The following is a 13,749-nucleotide window of genomic DNA, read 5'->3' as shown; positions in this document are numbered from 1 at the left end:
CTTTGAAATGTCACTTTTTATGCTGATTCCAGCAAAGGTGAAGAGGGTAAGCGAACTGGAAGGGAGTACCTATGCTTATTTTGATCGCTGTGGGTGCAGCATACCAAGTTATTGTTTGCGATTCTGAGGAGGGGTTGAAACGAGATAGTCTATATTCCATACCCTGAGTGCGGGAGCATAGCTAAGGGCGCAGCGCAACACAGGTTTGATCCCCGGGTTTGCGCTTAGAACCGTCTGGGTATTAGGCACGTTATAAATAACCAATTATTATAATTATACCTTCTTGAGTTCAGTGGAACCCCCCCCCAAAGTGGTCTGTGTCCAGGGCACCAAAATGGCCCTGCAGTGGCAAGAGTACCAACTGAGCCGGTTTCGCTTAGGAAAACTGCTGAAATCACAGTGTCTGAAGAACCACCGGGAGATAACGCGATTGGAAGGCCTTTTATGATCATATAGTTGTGCGACTTAGGAATCTGCCACAAATACAAATAAGAGCATTGGCAAGCTACCATCACCCTCCAGCTCCCCTGAGCCCCGGCCTCCATAGTCAGTGGGGAAGGCCGATGGGATTTGCATGCAAAAACATCTGGATGTTGACAATTGACTGCCACAAATCTGGCCAGCTGCTCGGAGCTTATGCACAGTACACCACTAGCCACGATGAGCGCAGGGTTAAGCGCAAGGGTCTATGCTGTGCCCAACACCCCCCGCCCTTGGAAGGGAGCCAGATTGTATGGCTAAAATGGGGCGCCTTGGCAGGACCATTTGCCGTATGTAGCATTGGTTCAAATGGCCATTTTGAAGGGTATTCAAGCATATCCGCCAACAATATCTTCTTGCCACGCGATAAATTGGAGGAACAGCGCCAGTCCATCAACTGCCATTTGGCCGGATTGTATGATATATTTTAATGGGTTAATCAGGGGTCAAGCCCTAAAAAAAGAAATGTGCAAATTAGCATATCAAGGTGCCCTCTGAAAAAAGTGGGTGGACTCCGCCCACCTGTCTGTACCCTCGACTTGAGCCCTGGGATGAATTTATTATAAGTAACACACCCTTTTGCATGTATGCAACTATTTGAGCTGCTTTGGGTGTTGCTGAAAACACAGAATCAACCTTTCTGCCTTATGTGCACCTGGGCACTCGCCCCCCTCCCTTCCCCCCTTCCAACTAGGGACGCCTTTTGTCTGGCCCTGTGTTAGCGAATCGTCTGTAAACCCCCTGCTGCTGAACCATTTTTTCACTCATTTTGGCACTTCCTACTTATTGCATACTTTAATCGTATGTTGATTCCTTTTCCCTTTGTTTCAGTTTTTTGTTTTAACTCAATGTTTTTCATGTTGGCCGATATCGTTTTTCTGAGCCCCGCCCACTGCCTCGCCTCCTCACTGAAAATAAAAAGCACCCAATTACATCCTAAAATCAAAATTGAAATAAATACAGGTCCGAATGTATGGATCAAGGTTCACATGTTTTGGTTCATGAAGTCTAAAGAAGCAGCGCCTGCTTCACCTCTGTGTCTCTATGTACACTCCCTATCTTTATGGGGAGGACAGACGGGTTATACAGAGCCACTCCTTCTCCCCAGTGCTTAGACAGAACATCCATATCTTTGCTTCTAGCCTAGGGCACCTTGCTGGGTTGCGTGACTAATAGCAACGTTTAACCCTGACAACTCAACCGGACTACGGCAATTCGGCGCACCAGAGGCGCCAGCGATGCACAGTGGCCAGATGATCAAATCTTTGCACGTGCACAAAAAAAACAGAGCAAACGAATTTAGCCCCACGTTTCCCGTTTAAATAATATGGAATGGAGCAAACAGATGCATCTCCGATTGGTATTAGCAAAACTAAATTTCACAAGGGCAAAATGGATGCCCGCTGCTTGATCTTCTATGTTTGCTGCAACAGGAAAAGAGATGGAGTGAACACCATTCATTTTATGCTGTGACGCGCAGACTTCTGCCCTGGTGCACACGTTTTTAGATAATCCGAATTGTAACAAAACCGGTTTTCTCCATTTTGTATTATCAAAGCATTTGCTCAATTTTTGCACTGGTGCTAATTTTGGATCTGTTTTAAAATACAGAGGAAAACGCCTGAGTACCAAAAGTCCAAATATTTTTTTTTTCCGTTTTTCCCATTTGTTCGCATATATATATATATATATATATATATATATGTGGGGGGAGACCCCCAACAGACCCCCTCAACTTATGCGTATACATTTTCTAGTAACTTTACCACACCCCCACATATACCTATGCAAACAAATGGGGTCAGACTTTTGGTACTCGTCTTTTGGGGTGTTTCCCTAAGTTTCGATAACCTGGGCCCAGTTCGACCACATGTATGTGATCTAATGGGAGCAGCATTGCTTTAGTTATAGTCTTGTTAGCATTTCTGGGGAGCAGTAAATACAGGGACATAGGTGGGTGTTTGAATGTGTGTCTGTGATTCTGTGCCTCTGCAATTGCTTGTGTGTGTTACTGGTTGTGTCTGGGAGTGTGGGTCCGACTAAGTGCCAGCAATCGGGGAGGCAACATGAAGGGCGCTTCGTGCACCAGGGAAGAGCCAGTGGGGGCGGCCATCCGCCCCCACCCCATCCTCCCTCTGGCTTACACCGCACTAGAGATTATCGCTGGCACTCCCCACCCTCAGGCCCCTATTATCCCCCTGCAATGCCTTGCACCCACCGTGCTCCTTAACACAAATGCCGGTGCTAAGGAGGTTTCATGTTGAACTTGACGGATATTGCGTGTTGCCTGAATTGATGCATGTTGTCCTGTCTCGGAGGTTGGAATGCCCCACCCTAAACAGTGTTTTACATGCTTCACTCGGTCATACTTCTCCATAAAGGTATCTGCGTGTTCCTCCTCTACCAAACCTTGGAGTTTAGTTCTTGGTAGTGGCCCCCTTTCTCCTCCCCTAACAACTTTTCTCTGCGCCCGACCCCCTGTTTTGCTATGCACTGGAGGGTTTTGTAGACCTGCAACACAGAATAACCCAGCAAATTAATCGAAGAACACAAACAATGTGCCATTAATTACGTATTCTGCATTGGGGATACCCTGTTCTAGCATGCCATCACCTGTACCTCTGCTCCCAATCCTCTCTATGCTCAATATCAGCGTCTCCTTCTCCATTTATCCAGGTAGACCTCCATTACAGTCTTACAGTGTTTTAGTCTCCAACTATCTGCAGCAGGTCTTGAGGTCTCAATTTTTCATCACTATATCCTTGTAATCATACTGGGACACAAAGCAAGCGTGTAAATTGATTACTTGCGTATAGACACAATGCCACCGTTTCTGGATTTTGGTCTGTGTCTTCCGAGTGCCTCCATCTCATTTCATATTTCAGTGTCTGTAGCAATATTGCTGTCAATGTCCTTCTCTGCCACAGTTGCCGGCAATTCCAAAGAAAAGGCGTGGAGCTGACAGTGGGCCTCTTAAGTGATTGATTAACTCGTCTACTGTCTCTTCCCCCTTTCGGGTACACTGATTAAAGATGCATCTCTTGTAATCGTGGTTGGGTTCAAGGACAAGTCTCTTGTTGAGGGTGACCGAGTGCCACGAAGTCCGGTTGTTCCTCCATGGGAATGGTCTTGATGAATGTCTTAACCTCACTGCCAGCAATGTTAAGGAACATGTTGTGTAGATTTGGTGAGTTTTCTTCTCCTGCCCCCTTAATAAAGTTTTTGAAGTCATCTATCCATTCCACCCACCGCAGGTCTTTGTCTGCGGGGTCATGGAGAACGGAGGCGGCATGCATCATGCGATGGATCTCATGTTTGTGTGAAGCATGGCAGGCAGTTTGATGACAGGTGGTTGGGGTCCTGTGCACTCACAACGTTTGACTATGTGCCAGTATTGCTCTTTAAAGAAAAAGACCTTGTGTGGGTCGGCGAGTCTGGTGCTCATGCGCACGTGGTAGTGGATGGCCTCCTCCTGTGGGCTTAGTTTGCGGCCTACTGGCAAACTTAGTGTTGTGCGGTGCATCTGGCACTCTTGCGCATGTATCTTGAAGTAGGCATATGGCGGTGGGTGGCAGAGCCCCTTGTGTGGCTTCTGGGGTGGTGTCCTTTGCGGGAGGGGAGCTGTGATGTAGCAGCGAGTCCGGTGGTACCCACCTGCTGGGTCGCGTATGCTGCTGTGCTCCGGCACAAGAGGAGAAGCCAGCTGCTAGCGGGTTGCCGCGTGGCGTGGAGCCTGGATGTTTCCACTCCGCTCACAGAGCGGAGGCAGCATGAGGAGAGGAGACCTGGGTTAAGGCGTCCTGGCATCGGCGGAATTTCCAACCACATAGAGGTCCGCTGTGAAAGCGGGCAGGAGCAGGAAACGGGAATGGAGCATAGCGCAGTGGGATCACTTGCGCTCTGGATGGAGGAGGACACGGTGTGCAGTAGAATCTGCCTCGTCGCCAGTTGTTGAGCTTGGGAGGCTTGGATATAATAAAGGGCACAACACCATTGGAAGTAATACGTCTTTCTTTAATCCCTTTGTGTTACATACTAACTTGGTTTCCCTTTCCCTTGATCCTCCCCCTTCCCACGTCATGACGTACATGACCTCCTACTCCTTCTTAAAGAGAGAGTACCCAGTAACAGGTTTAGTGATGCACAAACACATAATTTAAAAGGCGCTTCTGCCATGTTGCATGGGAACATGGGGAGTTGTAGAACTTGAATTTTAGTGTCCTAGAAAGAAAACGTTAATACAAATGATATGTACCACCTGAGAATGTGCATTACACATTACAACATCAATAAGATATCCGTTAATAGAACAGTATTGCCTGAGTGTGTTTGGAAAGTGTACGTTTCATTAAGTGGCCTCTTGGTTTTACGTCTCTAGTTTCGTCGATGGGAGCCGCACAAAAAAAAGTGCCTTGGATTAAGGGCCTCTAAGGGGCAGGATGTCGCTGCCATTTGGGCGGTTCCCCCACCTCCAAGGACCTGTAGCCTACAAATGTATCATGTGTATAAACACTTTTTTTATAACTTATATGACCATATTTAGAGTCGCAACGATTTTCTTGCCAGCTCACCACGAAATACTTAGTATGACCCCTTTTCTATTTTTGCCTTCAGTCATGGCCTGGCAAGGTTTGTGTTTAGATTCCTTCACAAAGCAACGCAGAAACACGCTCCCAGGGTTGCTGCGTGTACTCCTGTTCCGTAGAGATTGCTTAGAATTTCGGTGCTGGGCTATCCCGGAGGGTAGGGCCAGGCTGATAGGCACATGGACAGTCTCATCTGTTTGTGGTACTGGGAGCTAAAGCATGATTGCGACGCTCCCAAGTGGTCCCACATGTCCTATGTTGTGTATACACACTTGGAATGTCGCATATTGCAGGTTGAACTCATGTTCAGAGGAGATTGTTCACCGGGATGGGACCAGACTGCCATGCAATTGCCGCTGTTAGAAGTACTGCCATTTAAACCGACCTTGAGACTCCCCCAAAAGGGCCACGATTCATAAAACAGGATATTAGAGCTTTTGTTAATTCTGGCTTGGTAGTTGCTCACATTTTGTGTAAATAACTCATACATGCCTGCATAAACGAGGGCGGTTTAGTCAGCACTGGAACGCAAAGCGCTTACTTAAGCCCAAGGCTACGAAGGTGATGTGAACGGCACACAGAGAGCACAACACTGAGGAGTCCTGCTGGGAAAACCTGATAGGCTGGCTTAGGCGGTCGGGCTGGGGATTTCTTAACAAAGTAGCTTTAAAAAAATAGGGCCTCTTCCAAACAACACAAGCCTCTAATTATAGGACCTTTGGCGATGGACAGAAAAGCATTTGGTTGAGCAATTGACAAATTGTCGCAGAATACGCAAAATAAGGGACCAAACAGGACACCTGCTAAAGACATGGAGGAAACAAGGAAAATGTGATAGGCGCCCTCGGACATCTGGAAACCGAGTTCACCCTGATTGGAGGGTAAGATAGCCAGTCAAGCATTGTAACCCACACCTCGGTGTACAGCCTGCATGACAGAGGCAGCTTCAAACCCTGGCAGGCATTCCTCAGCCTCTGAGCCTTCTAAGGTGGATAAAATATTGTGTAATAACACCTACCATTTTAGCGCTTAGAGGAAAGGGGAGTCTTACATGGAGCGCTATATGAAAACAGGATATTTGGATTATTCAATGCAATCTGCAAGATTACATGGGGACGGTTTAAGAAATTGAGGGTAGAGTTTTGAACACAGAAGACATACCACATGTGCGTCCAAAGTGCAACTACTACGGCAAATGAAGGAAAAAAATAGAAGCACAGACAATGCAAAATAGTCCCCGGACAGAACCTACAAACACTAGGGGTCCATGAAAGATAGTAAGGCAACTCAACGAGAACGTCTGGGAAGAGCGACAGAGAGCTTTTGTGGGTTATGGCAAGCCCTATCTTCCTCAAGCATCCACCCCAGGAATGTAGGTCAAACTGGGACAGTTCACATCCTATTCAAACTCTCCATCATGCAGACCCCCACAAGGATCCACCATCTCATTCCAGCTCTTTAACGTTTATATCAAATCGCCCACTGCCTTCCTGGTCTCCCGCCCCACTCTCCCATTCAGAGATGGTGCAGGATGCGTTATACACCTGGAATAATCGGGGATTATACTAGCATCACTACGACGGTAAGAAGGGTGCATATTCCCCTAGATCAGCCTTCTCATTGGCCTGCCACAGGGCTCTCGTACATGGCTGCTTGAGAACTTCAAACAGGATGGGGTAAATACTCAAAGGAGCTTGGGCTGTGCCATTCAAGTGGCCAAAACCAATGGCCAAGGAGTATTTGGAGGGCGTTCAGGTGATTACCATCAAGATATGCATTGAAATGAGAATAGGGTTCTGCATTTTACAGCACAATTTCCACACACAAATGCATACAAATCTATAGACTTTACAGGCATATCTGGTGGGGAATAAACACGCTAGTCCAATACTTCCCTTCCTGCCACAGTGCACAGTACCATTTCTCCGAAGCAACATTAGAAAAGGGTGCCTATTTCGAAACACTGGAGAGCTCATATTCGAGTCTCCTTGTAATTTGGCAGCGGGGTCCTGTGCATTTACACTTTTGTGTAAATGTGTCCCCGATGCCGAATCTTCCCCATTTTACGGTAGAGTGCAAAAAACGGAGGGTAAAAAGGTGGCATATACACTTGTGCGCAGCCCTTTTGCAGTCCGCTGTGCAAATGAAGTAAACGCTGCCCGACAATGGATTCCTGTGGGGTCAGTCTGATTTTTGCTATAGTAAACAGCCTGAGAATGCTGGAGGAATTGATAGCATTTGCGCCGGCATGAAAATCCATAATGGAGCGAATGCTGGAGAATTTGTATGCCGCAGAGGAAGTGAGCAGCAGAAACGTAAGTTACATTCCACCCCTCCTCTCTGACATAGAAATCAATGAAAATGAGTCGTGCCATGAACAAATAGCGTATAGGCCTTATACAAGGCTTAATTCACTATTACAACAAATCAATAAATAGTGAATTAAATAATACAGGGAAAAAAATATTTTGTTTTTTATATTGGGGGTTCCACCAACCCCCCCTATATCCACCCACATTTCATCCCAGGCCAAACCACCCCCACACTTTATAACCCCTTACCCCCACGCCCCATATATTTTTATTTTCACTATTTTTTCAGTATCATTTCATTTGGTATAATCATTGGATAGACATAAGGCGGGGTCACTGTGATAATTAGAGAGAAGGTGGGGAAAGAGGGAGAACGTTTCAGAAGAGAATAATATCTCATTTCCAAAGGAGTGGCAACCAATAAGAGGTTATTTCAGTTTTTTGGAAGACACATAACCAACCCCCACCAGGGTGTCCTTGTTCCATCCTGTTGGCAGCATCCACATGGAGGAGGCAGGTGGCGGGGCTTTCTAATCTTGCATGGGATGTAGTCCAAGTTGATCATTCACTCAAAATAGCATTCTCCTCAAAAACTGCTTCGTAACAAACATATATTTTGTAATGGCTATAGTTCGCATGTTAGGATCATGTATGGCTTTTGAGGACTTTTGAAGTTCACTTCACTTGGACTGCTTCTGAGCTGGGGAGCAGTAAAACCACGTGAAAGATCCTGCGCGGGCACTTGGAGGACCACAGTGCGCTTGCTCCGCTTACAGAGATTCCTTCTGCCACGCGTGGCGCACAAGTGGGGAAACACCACCACATTTGGCATCTGTTTTGTTGTCCTTAGAAGCCCTGTGAGAACCTTGCCCATTCCTTGGGTCCATGTACTATTTTATAGTAATTATTTGTCCCTTTTCCAACTCACTGTACACATTTTGATCAAAGTCACACCCCCCTGTTACCCACACTAAAAACGGGAATTGGGTAAATTGCAAATTTTTCAACGTGTCGTTTGGCTGCAGCTGTTTTCGCTTTCCTCTCATTTTCGAATTGTATGCTTCCCATTGATCCATTGCATTATGATTGTTTGTGTTTATGCATTGTTGCCATTGTGATAAATCATAGTTGCCTCACTCATTTAAACACACATATAATTAATTATTTGACAAAATCCGAGTGTCATTTTAGGCCTTTGCCGGTGGGTTTAAAGTCCTGGACTACCTGCTGCTTCTTTCTATCCACTCAGAATTCGATTATTTGGGGGTTGAGGGAACATTGCAAGGGAAACCTTAACGTGGCCGTTATCTATCCTAATTCAAAAAGTGTTCCTATTCACTTGTGCTTTGTATATGTTCTAGGAGAAGGTTAATTAAGTGCATTGCTTCCATTCTCACTGTAATTATCACCCATTGGTGATTGCTGCCCCATATTAAAAATTGTATGATTTCCCTTGAATTTTAAAAATAAATAAATATTGCATTTCACCAACCTGCCTGGATCATGGTCCATTGTGACCCGGGGTATTTGAAAAAGGGGGTGTGATACGAGTTGTGTACCATCTCAAATTGAATTTGCATAAAATAAAGAGAAAGGCATCTCAGTTGTGCGCTACATTCTAGGTTGAGACCAAGGTGTGTGCCGCCTGATTGAAATCCTTAACAAACTTTAACATATGTGTTGCTTTATGTTCCTACACCCCATCTTAGCTCCTTCCTGCCACAGCCACAGTTCCATTTCTGCTTTTTGTTACACCTCTGCATAACAGGAAGTCTGGGGTTAATGGAGATGGTGTCATCAAGCACCGTTTTAAAAGATGGAGATGTTCTTTTGAGAAACTCATTAAAAAGGCCCCAGCATGTGGCAGGTATATTTGAGCCGACGCCTAAAGAATGAAAAGAAAACTGCTAATGGTCTATGGTCGAGGATAATTGAGAGGTTTGGCACCACTCGTACTGGAACGCCGAAAGGCACTAGATGTGTGTGCCTTATAAAGCCATGCTAGGATTCATCTGGGATGTTACCCATTATAATATGTTCATGGATTCCACTGGTTCAAGTAATGCAAGCAACAGCTCACATACATCAACCTCCCGAAGACTGGTTGGGCTTATTCTCACTGCTGTGTCTTCTGGAATACCGAAAGGTCCATTCATCAGTAATATTGATTTCCCAGAAGTTAACTGGCATAATCCTGACTCCCCAATACCTTCATTGGACTGTGCTGGTCATTGTGCACATTAGCTGCATGGATGCTTCATGCCCACCCTCGCCTTGAAAAAGACCAGCAGTCTGGTCGAAACATGTGTCAGTTGTATTTCTCACACACTGTATTTTTGCTGATTCATATGTTCTCATTAGAATTACTCAATTTGGATGACGCATTAAATTACATTCACAAATGACATTTCTCCATGCACGTTGCTGTCTTCGGTAACCAGTTATTTTATACACATTTGGCACCTGGTCCAGGGACTTGTCCACCCCCAGGCTTCGGCCACTATATAGTTCAGGCCGGTAAGTGCCTAACAATCTTTGCTTACGAACATCTGTGAAATGATTCACTGATTTCGTAGGACATGAGGGAATAACAAAAACACCCCTTAAATACCAGAAAGAGTTTAATTTTCTGATGTTTCACCAGTAACAGTGAGAGGCTAAGAAACAAATGGGTATGCATTGCGTACCGCAGAGCAATGTGAAGGCACACTAACAGGCTCTTAACTTTGCTCTTCCACTGCCCACTCTTGTTAAACAAAGCAATTGCCCGTAACAGCCTGCCAAGCAATTACATTCAATGGACTTCCTTGTTTCATCGACCTTTTTGCACTATATGCCCACCTGCATCCTGACTAACACAGACTTAACAACCGCCCTATATCCGCAGGTGTTGAGTGCGGAGATCATTGTTGCAATTGACTGTGTGCAATTTACTAAGTAAACAGGACTTACAGGGTTATTCTGTCAAAGAAAATAGCACTAGAATTTGATCATCGCATGGGAGTAGGCCATCACCTAGACCGACAATGAAGAGATACACATCTTGTACTATGGGTTACCAGGCTTAGTTGTGATTTGTAAGACAGCAATGATGTAGGTGTGTTGGGTTTTACTGTATATGTTCTTGGTTTTTAAATGTATTCCTTATTTCCGGTGGATGTACAGTTCAGACATTTACACTGATTCCCTCTGCCTTTTCAGATCCCATAGATGACGACTCCGCGCAGTGCAGCACTGGTGCAGCAATACAGCAATCACAGGCAGCACCTAGGGCAGCACCAGCAGGAAGGGCAACATATGGGGTGAAATTGTCATCCTACAAACATCAAATATGCCTCCATTGTAGGAGAAGTGGGTGCCCAATTAGCACCTCACCTGGGGTGATATAATTCCTTGAACTGGCCCTACTACTGTGCTCATCTAAATGGGAGATAACAACAACCTTGCCTAAAAGCCAATCTAAAAAGTGTACTATCACAATTATGTGATGTATTTGAAACACTGCTACTGGTATCTGGGATGGATTTGTAGTACCATTGATCTTAGTCACCCGAATGCACATGGTCCATTCAGAATACCATTAAATTATTTTCTCACTCCAGTCTTAGCTGAAGCTTCATGCAGGTAACTTTTTCATATAGTATGCTCTTCAAATCGCAAACAATCATGCCAGTGTGTTTTGTTTGTGGTGTTCACATCCTAGTGAGTTTACAATTTATAGAACGTCTGGTTCAATGCAGTGGACATTTCCAGCAGTAACTCACTCCTAAACAGGGAGAATTCTAAGGTAGCTCCATTCCGAAACCAAATGGTTGTCCTGATGAATATCCTCAATATTGAGGGGCTGAAACGTGTCAGCATCTGACTAAGCGCCAATATTTGTGTTTACTACTGTTTTTTTCCAACGTCTCCTGCATGTTAAGGTTGGAACAGTAAGACACTGTTGCAGATTATCTGGTGGTCCTGGTATGGTAGGTACTAGTGCATCAATTCTAACTAGTATAGAGTAGGAACTAGTACCCCTACCTCAACAATTCTGCCCCTATTATCTGTATGCTGGAAACCAGAGTATGTGACATACACAGAGCAATTGAACCAACAAAGAGCAGAGTATGGACTTTGTGCGGTACCAGTGAAAATACTGCCAGCTAAGTGACTTCTGGAGGCAAGCTTTCCATTGAGAAAACCATACCTGCATACAAGAAATTATGATGGTATTTTCAATGAAATCCCGGAAGAAGCAGAACTAATTAATGGCAAGGAAGAATGGTATCACTACTAACTATCGACAATATACATCATACAGAGCTGCGATGATGTCCATGAAAGAGATGCAGAGACCAGAGAATGCAGATTTTCTATAAGGCATCAAGAAAGTATCAAGGATAAGTGACATCTTGGGATCGAGGTGAAGAAGCTCATGCCACAGAAACAGATGAAGACATTGGGCCTCATTAGTAGTCCGGCGGTAACCGAGGCGGTAAAACCACCTGGTTACCGGCAGACTCGTATTACCATTCCGCCTCTGTGATTCCCGTAATTACCAGGGCATTACAACCCTGGTGACCCATAAATTCTAGAGGCGGAATGGTGTAAATCCCCATTCCCATTGAGTCCCTTAGGACTCAATGGGAATGGGGATCACGGAAACACCGGCACCATCTCGTGATGGTGCCGGTGTTTCCTCGTCCGCCTGCAGGCGGGCGGTGTTAAACCCTCCAGGTCAGACCCGGTGGGATTGACGCCTCCGCCTGCAGGAGTCGTGATCACCCGGTATGGAAACAATGCCACCGTTGTTTCCATACCGGGTGAGTTGTAATGAGGCCCATTGAGTCATTTTACACATGTACAGATGCAAAAGAAATGCAAGCAGACGAAGTAATCTTAAGGCTGGTTTTATAGTGAGTAGATTGCGGCAAGCGCCTATATATATATATATATATATATATGCATATGGACAAGTGAAGGATGGATGTTTCCACTATGCATTATAGCAGGCTAGACAGTAGCAAGGAGGCCTAATTTCTCGTGTGTCGCAGTTAAAAAAGCAAATTGAATTACAAAAAAGAGGCTGGACGAACCATGAAGCCAAGCCAAGAAGCCAAGGTCTTATCAAATTGGAGGAAGCTGACATTTGGATACAATATCATGTGAAAAACAAAACTCCTGTTCAGAAGGCATGAACATAACAAGAAAGACGTCAGAGGTTTATTAAGCAACAATATTAAATGCACAAAAATGCTCGATTCCATGGTCTTTAGTCACTTGGAAGCATGAAGTTGGACGAACAAAGTAGTCACACCTATGCATGAGTGCAGAGTATGCCCTCACGCCCTAATTTTCTTAGAGCTAAGAAAACTCTCAAGGCCGAGCTTGAAAGACCTGATTGACAGTAGACCTCTGAGGTGATTATGGATTGGTATATTAATTGGTAGAAATCAACAGGTGAGCTCACCAGCACCTGGATGGCCAGCCTGCATGCTGCTAGACGTAGATGGAAAAATACTGACGGAGGTTAGAGTGCCAATCAATCATAGAGGACCGAGTATTTAGAGGTCCTATAGTTGTGTAAACCTATGGGACTTTGTGTATTTAGTGATGTTCATAATGGTCATTTTTAGAGGGGGGGCTTAGTTGCCCCACCTGATGTTGAGTAACCAAACACAGTCACACTTTTTAGACTAGTATGGATCGTATACTTAGATCTTCACTCAAGAGCCAATCACCAATACTCATAGGTTTTTGTAGTTTGCCACGTAGGATGACGTTACTACATGCGCAGGTTAACGTCATTGATGACAAGTTTTCCTTATAAAGTCTGAATTGTTACTAGAATGCATTGAGTAAGAGGATCAAGCGATTTTGTTGATGTTTGTTATGCTCCCTGTTTTAAATAATTGATATTAAAGCAGTCTTCCTTTTGCCTACTTCCCGAGTCGTCTCTATTATTGATGTATGAATAAAATCTGCACCCCCATCCATCTCCAGAGTAATTGCTCCTCATCTTAAAGGGCTGGGTTATCCAGTTAACTTGGTAGCAGAGAGGATGGTTCAGAGACATCAGCATGAGTAAAGTTTAGAGTTTCGGCAATATTGGACAACCTTTGCCATTCGGCTGAAAGGACGTGAAGCTCCACGTAGATAGTGGTTAGTGTAATTTGAAAAAGCCTTGCAAGCTGGGTGTGGTGGTTCCCCAGTTTCCATAGAATCCCCTCCCACGTCTATGAGAAACGGATCAATCGGAAAGTTGAAGAGGCGGTTACAAAAGGCAGACAATCCCAAAGGTCCTAAAATCAAAGTGATAGCAGTGAGTAAAAAAACGGAGTGGGTTGGCAAAAGTATGGGTGATGAGTGAAGAAACAAATTGAGTA

The 13,749-nt window shown here is 44.9% G+C and overlaps 1 protein-coding gene across 5 annotated transcripts in view; it reads right to left on the bottom strand.

The window, feature by feature from the left end:
• LOC138571977 (beta-1,4-galactosyltransferase 1-like) overlaps window positions 1-13,749 on the bottom strand; it is a 431,968-nt gene that overhangs the window by 321,268 nt on the left and 96,951 nt on the right. The window contains exon 1 of one of the 5 annotated variants that reach the window (XM_069649235.1): window positions 3,287-4,529. The exons of 2 other annotated variants lie outside the window; for them this stretch is intronic. In XM_069649235.1, the coding sequence (XP_069505336.1) occupies window positions 3,287-3,353 (67 nt within the window). In that variant the 5' untranslated portion in view covers window positions 3,354-4,529. Of the gene's footprint in view, window positions 1-3,093; window positions 4,530-13,749 lie in introns of those variants that run through there. 2 more of the 5 variants (XM_069649236.1, XM_069649237.1) reach the window with 2 other exon arrangements.

The sequence above is a fragment of the Ambystoma mexicanum genome, chromosome 1p (genome assembly GCF_040938575.1).
Source record: "Ambystoma mexicanum isolate Mex_15411 chromosome 1p, UKY_AmexF1_1, whole genome shotgun sequence".
In the NCBI taxonomy this organism is placed as follows: Eukaryota; Metazoa; Chordata; class Amphibia; order Caudata; family Ambystomatidae; genus Ambystoma; species Ambystoma mexicanum.
The sequence above is the reverse complement of the archived record's forward strand: the minus strand, read 5'-3'. Positions and strand labels throughout refer to the sequence as shown.